The 21442-nt window shown below is 38.1% G+C and overlaps 1 protein-coding gene across 4 annotated transcripts in view; it reads left to right on the forward strand.

The window, feature by feature from the left end:
• Positions 1–21442, forward strand: part of ROCK1 (Rho associated coiled-coil containing protein kinase 1) — a 166048-nt gene that overhangs the window by 117923 nt on the left and 26683 nt on the right. For all 4 annotated transcript variants that reach the window (XM_090285751.1, XM_090285753.1, XM_090285752.1 and 1 more), the window contains 6 exons: positions 184–368; positions 1949–2018; positions 2695–2789; positions 13500–13665; positions 19919–20012; positions 20585–20673. In XM_090285751.1, coding sequence (XP_090141877.1) covers positions 184–368; positions 1949–2018; positions 2695–2789; positions 13500–13665; positions 19919–20012; positions 20585–20673 — 699 coding nt within the window. The remainder of the gene's footprint in view (positions 1–183; positions 369–1948; positions 2019–2694; positions 2790–13499; positions 13666–19918; positions 20013–20584; positions 20674–21442) is intronic.

The raw sequence follows: 21442 nt of genomic DNA on the forward strand, positions 1-21442 counted from the left end.
TTTGACTTAATTAATAGTAAATTCTGAAATAATAAACACATAGAAAAACGGAGACTTTAGAATACTGATATTCCCTGTTTATATAAGGCATTATAACATACTTGTAATTCGATTTGTATTCTTTAAATAATGTCAAATTAATTTAAAGAGATTTAAGATCACAATCATTTTTCTTTTTCATAGGTTAAGAATCTCATCTTGCAGTTGGAGCAGGAATCAAATAAGCGACTGTTGTTACAAAATGAATTGAAGACTCAAGCATTTGAGGCAGATAATTTAAAAGGTCTAGAAAAGCAGATGAAACAGGAAATAAATACTTTATTGGAAGCAAAGCGATTATTAGAATTTGAGTTAGCTCAGCTTACAAAGTAAGTCTCAAAAATAATATTTTTTATTTTTGTATTAATATTGCCTGTGTGTTTGATATTTTATGTGTATATAGATACATACTTAGAATTTGTTGAAAAGAAGGCTTAAACTAAAACATTTAGAAATAATTTACTTGCAAAGAAAGTTTACAGGGGAGTTCAGGCTTTGGAAGGACAAGCTTACTAAATAAAAAAAATACAGCTATTTAAAGGAAGAAAAATGTGATTATCAAGGGTACTTCTTCACAGTAAGTCTGCGTATGATGGGAAAAAACACAGTAGTCTCATGATTTTTATGTCCACAGAAATCATCTTTTTTCACATTTGAGTTACAAAAACCAGGGATAAACTTTTTATGAAGGATTCCATACCTTACAGGAAATGTTCAAGGTTTATTTTAGAGACTAGAATTAGACATGATAACCCTATATTTGTTTTGTTTTGTTCTTTTGGTTCATCTCAGAATGCAAAATGCGTTTTTTCTCCTTTTATTCTGAGATCTGATATGCCTGCTTACAGAAATGGAAACAAAGCAAAGTGTCAGTATTGCTTTCAGAACTTGTATAAGGACATGCTTCAAAAACTTAATATAAAAAATGGATGTATTTTATGCCAAGCCATGTCTGTTTATTTACTCCAAATTTATGTTATAATATCTTCATTTGTCAGCTTAATTTATAACACAATGATTCTTGGATAAAATGTCAGTTTTGATTTTGTTGGATTTTATTGGTGAAATTATTTTCTTCTTTTAGAATCACTGTTCTCACCAAGTAATGTTTTATAGCTTTCTTCTCCCAGAATAACTTTAACTCAGCATTCATTGAACATTTACTATGTACTTTCTATCAACCATTTATGCCTTATTAGATGCTGAAAACACAAAGCTATTAATATTTAATATGAAAATATAGCAGCTACAGATGGAATTGTTCATCTTTGAAAAGCTGTGTCTGTGGATTATGCTGTGTGTCTGTATTTTTGAGTCTGTTCCTTTACTTGAGTTGTGTTTTTGTGTGTATTATATCATGTAGTTAGTTGTCTGTGTTTCTTATCTCCCTTCTTTTTCCTCACCTGATTATTTACTTCTACCACTCTGCCCCACCCCACCCCCACCCCCGCTTCGTTCTTAATTGGCCATAATATATAGTACTGACTTATTTTTATTATGTACTAAATACTTTAATGTCCTTTTTTTTAATGACTTACTACGTAAGACCTTTTAAATGTATCCCTAAGAACGGTTTTCGCTACAAAAATTTATCAGAAAGAATCATTTTTATTTTTGCAATTTGTGTTAATCCACAATTAATATTCGTCTGAAAGTGATCTTCGTTAGAAAAGAATTCCGTCTGCTTTGCATAGCATCATTTTTATAAGGCGCAAAATGGAACCAGACAGTATGACCTAACCAAATAAAATGATACTAACCCAGTAAAGTAATATTGTATAATAAAGTATGATTTTTTAAAAACAAAGTCATTTTAGCAACTTTTTAATTAGCAACCTTAAGAAACAGAATGATATAAAGTCTGCTATAAATAGGAACATGTATTTACTATTTTCTTTTTTATCTGAAGACAATATAGAGGAAATGAAGGACAGATGCGGGAACTACAAGATCAGCTTGAAGCTGAGCAATATTTCTCGGTGAGAATCATTTTAACATTAAGACTGTTTCAAGACCTGACTTAAAGCAAAATTTAGGTTATTAGTGTTAACTCTTCATTCTGTTTCAAATAACTATGAAGTGCTTTTCTTCCTTTTTATATCTCCATTTCTGTATTTCATTTCTGAATCTGAGTTCATGGTCTTTAAGTTGTAAAGAAATGACCATTTTTGTGCAAATATTTCCAGAATTGCCATTCAAACTCTAGAGCTATATATGAGACTTTGTTAAGGGTTCAGCCTGCCTGGTAGCAAGTTTAGGTGGTTTAGAGTGCCAGTATTATCATGTCTGGTTCATGTAGGCATATTATAGTAGCCTATATACATATATTTGTTCAAGAGTTTTTTTTCCTTTTTATCTCTATATGCATTTTATACATCCATTTTGATTTTTCTCCATAAAAAATTACTCTAACCCTTACTTGTTCCAGGCTAAGTTATTTTCACTACTACTATTGATGGCATTTACAGCTTTGAAGCTTTATTGAAGCCTCTGAATTTTTTGTTTCTTTTGGTCGTCAAACTTGTTCTCTGCCATTTAAATACTTGAGAGTGGAATTGTTGGATCATAAGTTAGTTGCTTAGCTTTACAAGAAACTACCAACTGTTTTTTAACCCACTAATCACACTTATTTTTTTCCTATCACTTGTTTTGCAGACACTCTATAAAACCCAGGTAAAGGAACTTAAGGAAGAAATTGAAGAAAAAAACAGAGAAAATTTAAAGAAAATACAGGAACTACAAAATGAAAAGTATGTTCATTTTGCTTTAGAACAAGAATCAGTATTATAGCAAAGCATTTTGAACTTAAAGTTTAAAGGTAGAGAGTAGATGTGCCATTATTCTGATGACGATGATATAACAAGTCATGTTGGGCTAATTCAAAACATATCAAACCAGATTTAGGCTAAAGTGATACCCTCATCGTGAAGAAATAATTTAATATATTAACACTATTGCAATTGTACATAGATTCAGTGAACTGTGACAGTAAATTGTTTCCAGGGGCCTCTTAATTTTCAAACATCTGTTTGTATATAAATAGTTCATGCTGTGTTCCCAAGTCATTTTATGTTAGGTAAAGGTATTTAATGTTTTCCTCATGTGAACTTAACCTGTTATTCAGGTTAATTTCCATTGTGTATGTGCTTAGGGCCTTAGAAAGAGAAGATCTTGTAAAGCTACTTAACTGTAACAACTTCTCATAGCTAGTATCAAAACAGACACTAGAACCAGTTTTCTGACATTATTATATATTTTTAATAGAACCACCTTTGAAAGAAATTTTTTAAATTTAACTTTTATTGAAGCAAACAAATACATAAAATAATAAAACATATATAGTTATTTGAATTATATGACAAATATCATTATAACTATCACCCATGGAAGAAATGGAACTTTGCATTCTACCACAGAATTCCACTATACCCCCTCTCTAATTATACCATTACCCCTCCCCACCAGAAGAGTAATCACTATCGTAACACTTACCTGTTGAAAGAACTAGATCATTTGTGCTGTATAGTTTTCTCAGTTGTGACTTTGTTGATTCTTTTTCCATAGTTTATTAAATATTTTTATCCTCCTGTGTTTCCTGCAAATCAGTGGTTAAATCTGGAGTTGCTACTCACATGCAGCCATTAAATTTAAACTTCCATCCATTTAAATAAAATTAAAACTTTAGTTCATCATGTGTACTAGCCACATTTCAGGTGCTGAATAGTCACATGTAGTTAGTGTCTACCATATTGAATATTTCATCATTGTAGAAAATTTAATTGGACATCCCTAATCTGGAGGCTTAATCAGATTCAGATCTGGTTTTTAGAGTGGACCAGACTGCTTCATATATAAGTTTGTAATGTCTGGTTGACTGTTTGTATTGTTAGCAGTTATTGACACTCATTCTTAGATCCTTAATACATTAGGTGGAGACTAAAGTAGGTACAAAGTTATGTTTCCTGGTTAGTCGCTGTGACAGTGCTAGACTCCCATTGTATAGTCTGTGACCTATCATTCTATATTTATAGTGTAATATGCAATCCCAGGTTGTGTGCATTCACTGTGATGTGGACACCCAATCTACTACATACTATATTATTTTAGAGGATTGACATGTTTGCCTTTGTTTGATCTATTTAAGAGAAAAAATATATTTTTAAAGATTTTATTTACAGTATTCCCTCACTTATCACGGGTATTACATTCCAGACACACACACACACACACACACACACACTCCGCCGCCCCAAAGTAGGAACCTTACATTTATTCAACACTCTTAAACCTACGTAACTTTAATAACATGCATATAGAGTACCGCAAAATCCCGTGATAATAGCAAAAAATCTGCGATGAATAAATAAATATAATATTTTTAAAAATCCCACGATAAGTGAACCGCAATATAGCGATTGGAACTCTATTGTCTTTGTTTTTAGAGACAGGAGAAGGAAGGGAGAAAGGGAGAGAAACATCGATTAGTCACTTCTTGAATGCTCCCCAAACAGGGACCTGGCCCACAACCCAGGCATGTGCCCTAACCATAAATTGAACCTGTGACTTTTTGGTTTGTGGAACAACGGCCTACCCACTGAGCCATACCAGTCAGAGCAAGAGAAATATATTGATCATTAATATTATGCTAACTACTCTATTTCATGCCAGTGATATAATTATTAGTAAGTTATGGTTCTTTCAAGTGCTTCAGAATCTAGGTCAGAGACAGAATAAATTAATTAGATGACTGTGACAAAGTGTTATTGGAACATTTTAAAGGCATATACTTCATCTTACCATGTGGGATTCAGAAAACATCTCCCAGGTGACAAGAAAAAGAAGAGGAACACCCAAAGATGGCAGTGTAGGAAGCTGTGACTCACCTCTTCTCCCAACTGCATCAAAATTACAACAAAAAATATAGAACAACCATCACCCAGAACCATCAGAAATCAAGTGAAATGGAAGTCTACCAACTACAGAATCAAGTTGAATGGAAGTCTGACAAGTATGGAATTAAAGAGACTGCATCAATCCAGACTGGTAGGAGGGGTGCAGACGTAAATGGGCTGGTCCCACACCCATGTGTAATGGATAAAATTCGGGAGGCAATCTCAGTAGTGAGGACTCCCAGCACCACACCAACCCAGCATTCCAGGAGGATAAGTCCCCACAACTTACAGCTGCAAAAACCAGTGGGGATTGAGTCAGTGGAAGAAACTGCTGGAGCCCCAAGCAGATCCTCTTAAAGAACCCACACATGGACTCACCTACTCAGACTCACTCCCTCTGATCTCCAGCACCAGGGTAGCAGCTTGGAAGGCATCAGTGGCATACAGGGAGGAATTGAAGCGCCTGGCATCAAGGCGACCAGGCCATTGTCCCTATGCTAAATACTCTGCCCACCAAGCCAGCAAGCTGGTACCACATCTGAGACTTCCTTCAATCTGGCTAACACTGTTTGACCCACCTTGGAGATCCCCAGAGACTGCTCCAACCAATCTACAGGCCTACCCAAGCTCCCTTTCCATATAAATGGTTGGTCTTGGCTCATGCTTCTCAACTTCTTAATTCCTATCGAACAAGCAACAGCTGGCATTAGCAACAGTCAGCTTAGATTAACAACTTGGTTTTGCCATGGATTCTTCAAGCCCAGCACAAGTAGCAGCCATCTCAGATTGCTTTATACCTCAGGCAGGGTGCCCTAGGCAAAACACAAGTTGGGGCTGACCTTGTCCTGCACCACCCAGGAAACCCCAGGGCCAGTGCACCCAGTAGACAGCTAAAGACCATATTGGAGCACCACCATTCTGCATCTTTATAGCTTATACTCCACTGAGGGCAGAGGTGGTTGATCAGTGATCACAGCCAGTCCCTGCAGCTGACTGGCCTGGGTAAATTCCTCCCATTGATCTGCCAAGAGCAACCAAGTCTCAACTGCAAGAGGAGGGTGTACTCAGCCCACACGAAGGGCACAACTTGAACTCAACCTGGGTGATAGGGGAGGCAGTGCCACTGGACTTTATAGGACATCTATTACATTAGCCACACTACCACGATATGGAGTCAAAACAGCTCTACCTATTAATGTAGAAACAAACAAAGGGGCGCTGACAAAACAACTTGACAAAGAAACATGGGCCAAATAAAAGAACAGAAAAAGAACTAAATGACACAGAGATAGCCAGCCTATCAGATGCAGACTTCAAAACACTGGTGATAAGGATGCTCAGAGAACTTGTTGAGTATGGCAAAAGCATAAGGAAAGAAATGAAGGCTATGCTAAGTGAAGTAAAGAAAAATCCACCGAGAACCAACAGTGAAGGTTATTTCTTCCTTACATTCCAAATTGTTGGAACGTAAGGAAGAAATAGCCTTTCAACCAGAACAGAATGGAGAAATAAGAATTCATAAAAATGAGGAAAGTATAAGAAGACTCTGGGACATCTCCAAAAGGGCCAACGTCAGAATTATAGGGGTTCCAGAAGGAGAAGAGGAAGAGCAAGAAATTGAAAACTTACGTGAAAAAATAATGAAGGAAAACTTCCCTGATTTGGCGAAGAAAATAGATATACAAGTCCAGGAAGCACAGAGTCCCAAACAAGCTAGACCCAAAGAGGACCACATGAAGACACATCATAATTAAGATGCCAAAAGTTAAAGATAAAGAGGGAACCCTAAAAGCAGCAAAAGAAAAGCAGAGTTACCTACAAAGGATTTCCCATAAGACTATCAGCCGATTTCTCAAAAGAAACTTTGCAGGCAATAAGGGACTGGCAAACAGTATTCAAAGTGATGAAAAGCAAGGACCTACAACCAAGATTACTCTATCCAGCAAAGCTATCATTTAGAATGAGAGGACAGATAAAGGTAAAGCTAAAGGAGTTCATCACCACCAAGCCCTTATTATACAAAATGTTAAAGGGACTTATTTAAGAAAAAGAAGATCAAAACTATGAACATTAAAATGACAAAATACAACTATCAACTGAATCTAAAAAACAAACACAAATTAACCCTTTGAGTGCCAACATTGCTGTGAGTGACGCTGACAAATTTTCCCAAAAGTGCCCCAGCAACTCCTTTTTCGATGGCTATAAATGTAAATAACAATGGAATAATTTGTACTTTGTTTTGTTCTCTTTTTTTTTTTTGTACCTCAGGTTATATATTGATGTAATTTTTTCTTATGTTGATCCCTTTCGAATTACGCATGGCACTCAAAGGTTTAAGCAAACAACTAGAACAGGAGCAGAATAATAGATATGGAGATCATATGGAGGGTTACCAGTAGGGAGTGGGAAGAGGGGGAATAGGGGAAAAGGTACAGGGATAATGAAGCATAACTAGTAGGTACAAAATAGACAGGGGGTGTTAAGAATAGTATAGGAAATGGAGAAGCCAAAGAACTTATATGCAGGACTCATGGACATGAACTAAATGGGAGGTTTACTAGGGGGGAAAGGGTATTTGGCAGAGTGGGGAAAAGGGAGAAAAATTGGGAAAACTGTAATAACATAATCAATAAAATATACTTGAAAAAGAAAAAGAAGAATTTACCAGGGAATGGGATATGGGAAAAGGAGAGATATAGGCAAAAGCCAGTCTGTGATTTGGACAACAGCAAATAGCTTAGTTTGCAGGTAGGGAGATAGTTGGTGACAGGTAATACTAGAGAGAGAAACCTGAGTCAGATTACAAAGGGCCTTGTGTGTCAAGCTAAAGAGTTCCGAATTATCAAACACTGAAGAGTGGAAAGTTTTGTTTTTGTTCTCTGTTGCATATCCACATCACCTAGATCAGATCCTTGTAAAGAAAAAGTATTCAATAAATATTGATAGAATCAATGAAAATTCTAAGCCAGGGATTGACAAGATGGTGTTTTAGACGTCTCTACTCTTCAAAATGGAGAATGGGTTGGGGTGAGGCAAAGCTAGGTGAAAACAGGTAGTTCACTTAGGCAACCACTGGAATAATCTAGATGTAAAATTATATTGGACGTTCACAGTAAAAGAATTTCAGACCTATTGAGTTTGCTGTGCCTATGGAATATCCAAAGAGAAGTGGATACCAGACAGTTGAGTTTACTGCTTCAGAACTCAGAGACAAGATATGGACTTGAAGTTGATTTGACAATCATTGCATACTGAAATCACTAAGATGAGATTTATTAAGATGATTGTGTATATCAGAGTTTATAAACTTGTGAACTTACGATACCATACATTTAGCTGGGTTGAAGTTAGTTGGGTCTAAATATGGGTACATCATTGTGTGATTTGTATTGGTTTTAATAAGCTGAAGAGTTTTTATCCTCAGTTCTAACTACTTGCTGCCACATGGTAACACTGACCCAGTATTTCAAGATTTTCTGTTTTTTAAGAGAAGCCAGGAATTTCAATTTTTATCTAAAATGCTGGCCCAAACTGTGTGTGTGTGTGTGTGTGTGTGTGTGTAAGGAGGTATGAGGACACTTATGTGGACTCATTTGGCCCCCAGGACAGTAAGTTGTAACTCCTAGTATGTGATTAGAAGACATAAAGGCTGAGGACAGACAACTAGCTTCTATATTCTTAAGGACTGGGCAGAGGAAGGGAAGGGAAGTCACCAGTAATACAAGAAGAAAACCGCAGTTAGGGTATCACAAACATTAGGGGAATAGAATATTTCAAAAAAGAAAAAGTGATTTAAAGTGCCAAATACTAAGAAAGGTCAAGAAAAAGAAACTGTTCACTATATTTAAGGCTGTTGGTAAGAACAGTTCTTGAATAGGGATGGAAATAGATACTAAAATGGATTGAAACAAATGGGAAGGGTAGAAGTAGGGACAGAGTAGACAACAACTACATTGACCTCCTTACTATTTATCAAATGAATTAGTCACTCTTGCTTCAGGGCCTTTGGACTTGCTCTTCCCTTTGCCTGGAACAGTGTCCATTTAATATCCACACACCTTCCTCCTTCACCCTCTTCAGATCTAGATCTAAATGTCATCTCAGAGAACCCTTTCCTGAACACCCTTTTTAAAATCGCAAATGTCCCCCATACCAACCCCCTACAGTACAGTTAAGTTCAGTACTTTCTTCCCTATTTTATTTTCCTCTGTAGCACTTATTCTCGCCTAGTCGTCGGCAGCCGTCCGTCTCGAGAGACGATGGTGTAGCTTCTTAAGAGTCTATCTGCACCGCTGAGAATGGCTGTGCAGTCCGACTCGGGAGTGACACGGTATTTGTCTCCTCCCGTGTTGAATCGACATCTTGCGATGACGCTGGAGTGTCCTCTCCAGTGAAGCTGAAGCTACAGAGCCTGGGCAGGGTGATATGGAGGGTCTGCTGTTGCCCATGCAGCAGACCCCCCCTCTCTTCGCAGCTGAGGGATCCAAGGGAAAGACGGAGTCAATACAGCTTGGCTTCAGGTGCGCCGCAGGAGTTGCCGGTGTTGACTACAACGTCAAACCGCCTTAGGGACTCCGACTCCGGATTTTCTGTCGGGGTTTACTCCCTTAGCCTTTCCCCTGAGGAGGTATGCCGCAAGGCAGCGGAGGTTTTTTGGAATCAGAGTTTTCCTTCTCTGATGTGCCCTGACTGGATTCCCGCCTAGTATATTATAGAATTTGCTTACTTATTTTCTTGATTGTTTTTCTCTTTCCGACAGAACTTAAGCTCAATGAAGAAAGGAATTTTCAAAATGTTTTATTCTTAACTCTACTAGGACCTAGAATTGTACTTAGAACATTGTAGAAGCCCAATAAGTATGTTATATTAAAAATTTAAGAAACTTGACCCTGGCCAGGTGGCTCAGTAGATTGGAGCACTGTCCTGTACACCAAAAGGTTACAGGTTGGATTCTGGGTCAGAATACCTAGGTTGGGTTCGATCCCCGTTCAGGGCGCTTTCGGGAAGCAACCAATCGATGTTTCTCCCTCCCTTCTTGCTCTCTTTAAAATCAATAAAAACATATCCTTGGGTGAGGATTGAAATTTTTTTTCAAGAAACTTGGTTGTTAGGCAAGGAAATATAGCTGTAGCTAGAGGAGAAAGTGAAGGAGAAACATTTTTCTTTTAAAGGTAGCAGAAATTTGAGCATACTTAAATGAGACATAGGAAGGAAATCGGAGTAGGAAATTCTTTGATTCAAACAAAATTTCTGAGCACCTTCTGGGCCAGAGACTTTTATAGGCATTTAGAATTTAGCAATGAACAAGAACAAAGCTCCTGCTTATAACCCTATAACCTAGGAGAACTGGGAATTACTGATAAATTGATTTATTTAAGGAGATGGGGGGAAGGTGAGAGACTGGTCTTAAATATCAGTAAAGACAGGTCTTTCACTATGAGAGTTGTGAAGGAAGCCTAGATGAAAATAGTTGCAAATAATTTTATCCTGAGCAGTCTCATTCTTTCTTTCTCTTGCATATTTGCACAGCCTGGGATAGAAATGTAATTTGGGATAATAGGTCTTCTGGCATTTTAAAGTATAACTACAATAATTTATTCTGAATTTGATGCAAAGTGGTAAACCTCAGATGAGAGCATCCATCTGAAGCCCTGCAGAACCACCCCTAGTATTTATAGACTTATCAGTGGCAATATTTCCTATCTTTAAAATTTTTTTTTAAGATTTGAATTATCTTTTTAGAGAGAGGGGGAAGGGAGGAGAAAGAAGGAGAGAAACGTCAATCAGTTGCTTCTCACATGTCCCCAACTGGGGACCCACAACCCAGATGTGTGCCCTGACCAGGAATCAAACCGGCAGCCTTTTAGTTAACAGGCCATTGCTCAACTCATTGAGCCACACCAGCCAGGCCCAATGTTTCCTATATTTACCTAGTGTACTAATTCACCTACTCTTTTACACAACCATTTTATATGCATCTTCTCTCTCTCACCAACATACCTACTAATCCTAACTAAATCTGTACCTATAACTCCTGCCTTCCTTTTGATTAATGTAAATGGATAAAATTTGCTTTTACCTAAAGGTAGCCCTTCAGTCTCACTCCTTGCTGCCTTCTTAGGAATATGACTCCTATAATTCTCTCATCTTTCCTACATCAATTTTTCCTTTTCATAGTCATTCCTACTGTTGTATAGACATACAGCCAAATATTTTCTCAAAAATAACCCTCTTCTAACTGCATATTTGCTTCCAGCTCCTGTTTCATTTTCTGCTTCCTTTTTAAGCAAACTTCCTGAAAGTGACATACCATCTCTCTTCAGGTCCTCTTCACCCATTCTCTCTTGAACTTACTCCAGTCAGATATTTGCACTCATCAGTCTACTAAAATAACCCTTCTCAAGGTCACTGGTTACTTCTTAAAGTTAAATACAATAGTCAATTCTCAGTGCTTATGTTATTAACTGCAGCACCTGACATAGTTGGTTACTCTCAACAAAATTTCTGTACTTGGCTTTTGTGACATCACGTAATGTTTTTCTCTTACTGAACTGGCTACTGTTTCTCAACCTCCTTTGCTTCTTTGTCCCCTTCTGTCTGAGGCCTGTAAGGTTTAGAGGGTCCAAGGGATCACTCCCTACTTGCTCTTATCCAACATCACAACTTGAAATACTACTAGTGTACTAGTATATTCTCCCCTGAATTCCAGACTTGTATATTCAGCTATTTTATATCTCCACTTGAGTGTTTAATAAGCATCTCTATGTAACGTGTCTAGAAAAAATTCCTGTCTTCCTCACCTTGCCAACCTGCTCTTCCCTTTTTCCATTTCAGTATTAGCAATTCTATTATTCCCAGTCACTTCAGTCAAAAACTTGAAGTCATCCCCTCCACACCCCCACTATTATTAGGGATTTCTGAACCCAAGGGTAGGTAGGACGACGACCATGTCCAGCTTGAAGCAGCTAGAGGAGCTTGAGACCTTCACCCATTGTCCTTTACAAGATTACAAAGGGTCTTAATATCTGAGAGGGAGGGATAGTTATTTTTTACGAACCATGGGTATGAACTTGGGGGGGGATGCTGGGGGAGGGAGATACTGGGTGGAGGGGAGTAAAGGGGAAAAAATTGGAACTACTGTAACATCGTCGGCAACCGTCCGTCTCGAGAGACGATGGTGTAGCTTCTTAAGAGTCTATCTGCACCGCCAAGAATGGTTGTGCAGTCCGACTCGGGAGTGACACGGTATCTGTCTCCTCCCGTGTTGAATCGACATCTTGCGATGACGCTGGAGTGTCCTCTCCAGTGAAGCTGAAGCTACAGAGCCTGGGCAGGGTGATATGGAGGGTCTGCTGTTGCCCATGCAGCAGACCCCCCCTCTCTTCGCAGCTGAAGGATCCAAGGGAAAGACGGAGTCAATACAGCTTGGCTTCAGGTGCGCCGCAGGAGTTGCCGGTGTTGACTACAACGTCAAACCGCCTTAGGGACTCCGGCTCCGGATTTTCTGTCGGGGTTTACTCCCTTAGCCTTTCCCCTGAAGAGGTATGCCGCAAGGCAGCGGAGGTTTTTTGGAATCAGAGTTTTCCTTCTCTGATGTGCCCTGACTGGAAGATCGAACCAGCGACACTTAGCTCGCAGGCCGACGCTCAATCCACTGTGCCAAACCAGCCAGGGTGTGTATGTGTGTAGTTATAGAGGGTACATGACGAGAATAGCTTATTGAAGAGAAGCTCTTTGGGAAAAAGCAGGCAAACTGGAGTGATCTGGTCCTGATCTGAATGTCAATTCTGAAAAATCTCAAAATGAAATTCCAAGGAGCATTCCTAGAATATAATAGTTTGCAAATCTATGTATAAGTTGTCATAATATCATTGAATTTCAGAGCTGGAAAGGACCTCAAAAATAATTTAGTTTAACTGTCTTATTTTACCGATTTAATTAAGTTGAGCTGCAGGAAGTGAAAAGAGGTTGCCCAATGTCTCTGTCCAATTAGTTTGTGAGAGAACAGCAATAAGAACTTTTAAGTCTGGCCTCCAGAATTACAAGCCAGTGACTTTTTCCCTATGCCATGCTACCTCCCATTGCAGATCCACAACTAATTCCTTTTCAAAAGTAGACTGCTTGCCAGTCTACCTCTCTTAGTTAAGCACAATAGCAGGTACAAGATTAAAGAATTCTTTATTTCTTTATAGTTCTTCAAAGTGTGCACTTGTATTGAATAGAAAGTTGGTAACGGATTCAGTTTATTTTAGGCGATAAAAATTTATTTTTATCATTTAAATACTGTGTTTTTTAACTCACAAATATAAGCTGCATTTATTGTTTAAAAATTAAGAATAGCTCAGGTTCTATAAAGGTAATTGGATGTAAGATGTGCTAAATCTCAGGTTCTAGAAGAGTTCATTTTGAGTTCAGTCACTCTGAGCTCGTATGATTTCATCAATCAGAAAAATGTGGCAATCACTGCAACAATGAAAAAGTTATAAATTGTGCTTTTATGCATATGGTTATTGGAAGAATAAACTGAATTTGTTTGTATCCATTTCTCTCATAAACCTGTTGCAGAGAAACTCTTGCTACTCAGTTGGATCTAGCAGAAACAAAAGCTGAGTCTGAGCAATTGGCTCGAGGGCTTTTAGAAGAACAGTACTTTGAATTGAGCCAAGAAAGCAAGAAAGCTGCTTCAAGAAATAGACAAGAGATTACAGATAAAGATCACACTCTTAGTCGGGTAAGTGGTGATAGTCAAGTGAGTTATATGACTAAAAATTTAAATTAAAATAGGTTACATCTTAAACTTTAGACCAAATGTGTATGCATGTATTGACTTGTATATAGTGGTCAGTTTATACTCATGTATAAATAGTTCATATAATTTGAAACAATAATTAAGAATTGAAATTTCATTCAGTGTATTGGGATTCTTTTCCCCCTTCTGGCTATAGATCTTAATATATATTTTTTTGAGTTTCTTTTTTTTTATTTATTTTTATAAAGATTTTATTTATTTTTAGAGAGAGGGGAAGGAAGGGAGAAAGAGGAGAGAAACATCAATGTGTGGTTGCCACTCAGGTGCCCCCAATCAGGGACCTGGTCTGCAACCCAGGCATGTGCCCTGACTGGGAATTGAACCAGCAACCCTTTGGTTCACAGGCTTACACTCAGTCCACTAAGCCACATCAGCCAGGGCAGATCTTAATATATTTTATGTGACGAAATACTTAGTTTAAATTCATTTGTTGTATTATCTTAATACATTGGAACTGATTTTATGTCCAGAATTCTGTAAAATTCAGAGAAACTGTTTTGCGATGAGTAATTCTTTGTCGGTATCTACAAATCCATTATAGAAAAATCAGTACTACAAACAGTTACCTATTACTGAAATTTATACAACAGTCTAAAATAGATCTTGGGTCTAAAAAGAAGAGTTAAAGGAGGTTTTTCTTCTTTTGAAGCCACTGTCAAGTGCTTTGGTATAAGCAAAACTGGGTTCAAATCCCAGTTTAGTCCCTAAGACGTGAAATGGTCTTGGCCATTTTCTTTAACTTCTCCAAGCCTCAGATTCTTTTATATATAAAATAGAAATAATAATAGTCCACAGGATTTTTATGAAGATTAAATTAAATAATATGCATAGAATGGTGAATACCTTACTAAAAGTAATCAAACATTTTTATTTTTTATTTTTTTTAATTCTATTTCATTGTTTATGCTATTATAGTTGTCCCAAATTTTCCCCTTTTGTCCCCTTCCAGCCAGCCTCCCCCACTGCCTCAGGCAGCCCCCCGCCATTATCCATGTCATTGGGTCCTGCATATATGTTCTTTGTCTGTTCTCTGTGCTACATTTTACATCCCCATTTTGTACCAATTTGTACTTCTTAATCCTTTCACCATTTGCACCCATCCTCCCGACACCCTCCCATCTGGCAACCATCAAAACATTGTATCTGCTTGTGTTTTGTTTTTTATTCAATTGTTGATAAATATGTATATTGCCATTTTATTGTTCATTTTTTAAAAGATTTTATTTAATTTTAAAGAAAGGTGAAGGAAGGGAGAAAGATAGGGACACATCAAAGTGTGAGAGAGACATGGGTCAGTTGCCTCTCTCATGCCCCCAACTGGGGACCTGGCCCACAACCCAGTCATGTGCCCTGACTGGGAATCAAACTAACAGCATTTTGGTTCGCAGGCCATCGGTCAATCCACTGAACCACACTAGCTAGGGCTGTTCATATTTTTTTTTTCTTCTTCTTCTTAAAGAAGACCCTAACATTTCATATAATGCTAATTTGGTGACAATGAAGTCTTATAGGTTTTCTTTGACTGGGAAGCTCTTTATCTGTCCTTGGATTCTAAATGATAGCTTTGCTGGGTAGGGTAATCTTGGTTGTAGGTCCTTGTTTTTCATCAATTTGAATACTGTTTGCCAGTCCCTTCTAGCCTGAAAAGTTTCTTTTGAGAAATCAGATGACAGCCTTATGGGGGCTGCCTTGTAGGTAACTAGCTGCTTTTCTTTTGCTGCTTTTAAGATTCTCTTTTTTGTGTTTAACCTTTGGCATTTTAATTATGATGTGTCTTGGAGTAGGCCTCTTTGGGTCCATCTTGTTTGGGACTCTGTGCTTCCTGGACTTGTATATCTACTTCCTTCACCAAGTTAGGGGAGTTTTCTTTCATTATTTTTTCAAATAGGATTGCAGTTTCTTGTTGTACCCCTATGATGTGAATATTGGTACGCTTGTAGTTGTCCCAGAGGCTCCTTACAACTGTCCTCATTTTCTTGGATTCTTTTTTCTTCTTGCTGGTCTGGTTGGATGTTTTTGCTTCTTCATGTTCCAAATTGCTGATTTGATTCTTGGTTTCATCCACTCTACTGTTTATGCCCTGTAAATTGTTCTTTATTTCATTTAGTGTATCCTTTGTTTCTAACTGCAGCTTTTTTATGCTGTTGAGGTCCTCTCTAACTTCCTTGAGCCTCTTGATAACCAGTGATTTGATCTCTGCATCTAATAGATTGCTTTTCTTCATTTTGTTTAGTTCTGGAGGTTTGTTGTCTTTCATTTGGGCCATGTTTGTCTCCTCATTTTGGTAGCCTCCCTGTGTTTGTTTTTATGTATTAGATAGAGCTCCTATGTCTCCCAGGCTTGATAGAATAGCTTAATGTAATAGGTATCTTGTAGGGTCCAGTGGCACAGCCTCCACTACTACCCAAGCTAGATACTCAAGGTACACACCCAGGTGGGCTGTGTATACCTTCCTTTTGTAGTTAAGTCTTGATTGCTGTTGGCATGTCCAAGGTCAGCTGTGTCTGTCCAGGGTCACACAGCATTAGCTACAGAGTGATCTGCAGATTCCTGCTACTTGGAAGTACCAAGGAGAGGCCAAGCAGCTGTGAAGCAGGGCCTTCTGCTATTAGTGCCAGCCTGGACCCACTTAGTAAGTGATGCAGGGCTTGCCAAAGCCAGATGCTGCTTGTTTGAGAGAATTTAGGAAAATCTGAAGCATGGACCAAAACAAGCCATTCACATGGAAAAGCCACTGGAAACAGCTTGGATGGGCCTGAGAGTTGGGTGGGACAGTGCCAGCCGAAATCCCCAGGGTGGGGCAATGTGAGCCAGGTTGATAGAATCTCAGATATGGCACCCTCCTGCTGACTGTGGAGGGAGGGCTTACAGAAGGAACAATGGCCTCTGCCAGCATTACTGTCTGGGAGAAAGCTGTCCCACAACTCTCGCCCTTATGCCAGACAAGTCATATCCTCCCCATATGTCTCTGATGCCTTTCAAGCTGCTGCCCCCACACTGGAGGTCGAGGGAGTGAGTTTGAGTAAGTCTGTGCGCAGGCCCTTTAAGAAGAAATGCTTGGATTTGTTAGGACTTGAGGCCAAGATGGAAGCGTAGGTAGACACACTGTGTCTCCCTCCACAACTAAGAAGGAATACAACTACCTCAAAACTGGAGATAACCAGAAATTCCAGAAAATCTAGTTGCTTGGAAGTCCAACAAAGATATAAAGAAGAAATACTCATCCAGACAGGTAAGAAGGGCGGAGGCAGAGTGGAGAGGAAGTAGTGTGGCACCAATGATGGTGGAGGCAGCGGCAGTGGCAGGCCAGCAGGAAGTGCAGTCATACATAAAACTTGGGAGGGACACCTGGGGAGTGCTCCTAGCATTAGACCAGACCACACAGCTCATGGTTCCAGCGCTGGGGAAAATAATGCCTGATTGCTTCTGACTGTGAAAACCAGTGAGAGTTAAGGCAGAGGAAGAAACTGCCGGTCTCTCAGCAGAGTCTGTTTGTTTAGAGGACTCCACAGTCCTAGAACGTCTGCAGACCGACCCACTCTGGAAACCATGGCCAGGACAACAGCTAGAGAGGCACCAGTCCCATACAGAAGTGAGAGAAGTGCCTGGAAAAGGGGCGAGTGCTGAGTAAATGGCATTGGTCCCTTTCAGACTCTTCCCACACACACATTGCCACAATGCAGTAAAACAGGTCACCCTGTTCTGATGAATGCCTAAGGCTCCACCCTTTACAATGAAATAGGTGTGATAGCAAACACAGGGGCCTGTCAGTTGAGGAGACAGAGAAGTATGACTCAAAAAAAGGGAACGGATCAAGGTTCCAGTGAAAGGACTAAGCAACGAAGAGATAGCCAACCTAACAGATGAGGAGAAAGTCAACCTAACAGAAGCAGAGTTCAAAACATTGGTGATAAAGATGCTCACAAACTTGACAGATATGCTTGAGTACGACTAATGCAGAAGGGTGAGGGGTTTTTTGACCAGCAGGAACCCCAGCGTGGATGAAAATGACCCAGAAACAGTCTGCCTTTTCAGGGGAGCAAAAGGTGAGCAGTCTCATGCAGGAGAAATTCTCCCATTCCTTCCCTAGAGCCCAGTTTTATTTAGTAGCATAGGTGCAGGAATCTTGACAAGCATGATATTTCTGCTAAGTCAAACAGGATGAGGGTAAATCAGTTACAAAGTTTTGAATACCCCTGAAAAGGTCAGCCTCGCACTAGATGATTACTATCTCTTTTTATTACTTCCCTGTTATCAGAGGGACATGACGTCCCCAAGACTGCTTTCAGCCTGGATTTTATTGCCTCTGTTTTTAGGACATAGTGCGGAAGGTTACAATCTTCTCAACCATTACCATCTGTCCCCTGCAGAAGGGGAGAGTGAAGGCTATGAAAATGAAACACAGGAAAATCTACACGATACCAAAGGTGAAGGGAAGGAAATCGGGGTTCAGATCAATGATTTGTAACGTAAAGAAGAAATAAACAGTCTATCAGTACAGAAGGAGGAAACAAGAATTGAAAAAAATGAGGAGAGGCTTAGGAACCTCTGGGACAACTTTAAACATGCCAACATCCAAATCATTGAGTGCCGGAAGAAGAAGAGGAAGAGCAAGGAATTGAAAACTTTATGTGAAAAAATAAGGAAAACTTCCCAAATTTGGTGAAGGAAATAGACATACAAGTCCAAGAAGAACAGAGAGTCCCAAACAAGCTAGATCCAAAGAGGACTGTACCAAGACACATCATAAAATGCTAAAGGTTAAAGATAAAGAGAGAATCTTAAAAGCAGCAAGAGAAAAAAAGAATCAAGTTACCTACAAAGGGATGTCTATAAGACTGTCAGCTGATTTCTTCAAAGAAACTTTGTAAGCAAGAAGTATTCAAAGTGATGAAAAGCAAGGACCTACAACCAAGTCGTCTCTATCCAGTAAAGCTATCTTTTAGAATGGAAGGACAGTAAAGTGCTTCCCAGACAAGATAAAGCTAAAGGAGTTCATCATCACCAAGACCTTATTATTTGAAATTTTAAAGGGACTTATTTAGGAAAAAGAAGATCAAAACTATGAACATTAAAATGAAAACAAATACAACTATCAACAATTGAATCTAAAAAATAAAAACAAAAACAAACTAAGCAAACAACCAGAATAGGAACAGAATCCTAGGTATGGGGATCATTTGGAGGGTTATCAGTTGGGAAGGGAAAGGGGGAGAAATGGTGCAGAGATTAAAAAGCATAATTGGTTAGTAAAAAATAGACAGGGGGAAATTAAAAATACTGTAGGAAAAAGTGAAGCCAAAGAACTTATATGCATGACTCATGGACATGATCTAAGGGGGTTGGATTGCTGGAGGGAAGAAGGGTACTAGGTGGAGGGGAGCAAAGGGGGAAAAATTAGTACAACTGTAAAAGCATAATCAGTAAATTATACTTTAAAGAAAAGAGAGAGAAATTCTTAGTATTCCATCAGTTTCTATCTTCCACACCCTCAATCTCCACTGTTTTTTATAGCTAGAAGTTATGGAGACTTATCTTCCTGACACTGGAACTCTGGGCTGGGGGGCCTGGTATGGGGCTGGAACCCCTCACTCCTGAGATATTGCTCCTGATTTTTATTCGCTGCTTGTGGGTTTGGGACCAGCCTGTTCTGCATCTCTGCTCCTCCTACCCTTCTCAATGTGGTTTCTTCTTTAATTCATAGTCATAGGACTTCATTCAGTTCAATTTCTGACAGTTCTGGATGATGGTTTGATAGTTCACTTGTAATTTGGATATGGTTGTGAGAAGGCAAGCCTTGTTTACCTACACCGCCATCTTTTAACCTTATTAAAAGTAATCAAACTTTTTAATTGTCATGTTCATTTTCATTGAGATGATGAAACTGAGGCTCAGAAAGACTAAAGATCACAGAGCTAGAAAACTAAATACAAATTTTTTAGTTTACAGTCTAGTTCTCTTTCCATTACATTTTTCTTTCTTTTATTCATATGTATATATGTATATGTGCATGCATACACACAACGAACTATTTTTTGGAGGCTAACAATTGTTTTTTAAAAATATTAATTATAGTCACATATTTTAAACTAGAAAGCAAGCATTTTTATAGTTTTGCTTTAAATATAAGACTAGCAAAGAGACTGTACCTTAAACTTTTGTGTGCTTTGTTTAGCTCGAGGAAATGAACAGCATGCTAACCAAAGATATTGAATTATTAAGAAAAGAAAATGAAGAGCTAACTGATAAAATGAGGAAAGCAGAGGAAGGTATGTAGGGTTTTTTTCTTTTTCAAGCATGATTTTAAATCAGTTCAGAGTAAATCTTTAGCTGTTAATATTGTTAGGTTTTGGAAATAATTTGTTTTCATATGTTAATAACTTCTGTAGCCTGAAAATTATCTTAGTAGAGCTTAAATATTCTCACTCCTATAAAATAAATAAGGTAAACATGTGAGGTTATGGTATGTCACCTTGATGGGGGAGGAGCAAATCCTTTCAGCAATGTATAAACGGGGTAGGCAGAAGTAGGTTAACACTTGTGAGTATACAAAACAGGTTTTTCTTATATTTTTATTTATTATTATAATATTTATTTGTATTACAACTGTAAATCTGCTTTTTCCCACCCTGTATATCACATCCTCACATTTGTATACTTTAAATATTATACAGTTTTGTCAATTGTACCCTAGTAAAACTGAAAATAATATCTTAATGAAGTCACTGAAAGTTCCTTTGTGGTATATACTAATTTGATAATTAAGGACATTGCTGATTTGGAGTGCAGAAATTAAACTCATTAATGCCACACAGTAACATTTTATATAACTTGTTGACAGATTATAAATTGAAGAAAGAGGAGGAGATCAGTAATCTTAAGGCTGCCTATGAAAAGAATATCAGTACAGAACGAACCCTTAAAACACAGGTACTTGTGCTCAGCCTTTTCTATGTTTGTATATTCATAAGTTAATATTTGCTTTTTCTGCACTTTTTCTTGAGACTGAGGTTATAAGATTCAAGCTTTTCAGTGGAGCAAATAATGTGGTAGTCTCTCTTCATTAAATATGGAAGATATATTCAGAAAATAAGATTTCACTTGAGTAATGTGAGCTTCTCTAGTAATTTGACTCTAAGATATATTTTAGATTGTATAGAAGGCCTCTGACTGACAGTTGGAAAACTTAATGTAGCGAAAACACACTCGACTAAAGCCAAGAGAGAAGAATTGGGAATAATACAAGAAGTTATAGGCGTGGATGTATCATTTTGTTTTGTATTTAATGATGCAGCTAGATCAGATTTTTTCACACAAAAACATGATATCTTGTCATTTTATGAGGGTATCCAAAAGTTTAAATTCTTCATAAGGTCCTGTATACCTCAGTTGATTTTTACAGTAAAATAAATATTTTCTACTTTTTATTAAGTGATTATAATAGATCCTTACCACTGATCCACTCTCCCTCTCAGTAATCCAGTTGCAACTGGATTAGTAGTAATTAGTTGCAACTAATTTTCCAAATATGTACTTATTATCTGTTGAAAATCCTTCAGTGGAGGTTTTACTTAACCTTTATACCAAATCAGAGAGCATGAACAAAAAGATTGACATTTATTACATAAAGTTTAGGTCTGTAGAGCCCAATATAACATAAACTGAAAGAAAACAAACTAGGAAGAATATTTTCAGCAAA

This window comes from Furipterus horrens, unplaced genomic scaffold, assembly GCF_987537825.1.
Source record: "Furipterus horrens unplaced genomic scaffold, mFurHor1.1.pri manual_scaffold_8, whole genome shotgun sequence".
In the NCBI taxonomy this organism is placed as follows: domain Eukaryota; kingdom Metazoa; phylum Chordata; class Mammalia; order Chiroptera; family Furipteridae; genus Furipterus; species Furipterus horrens.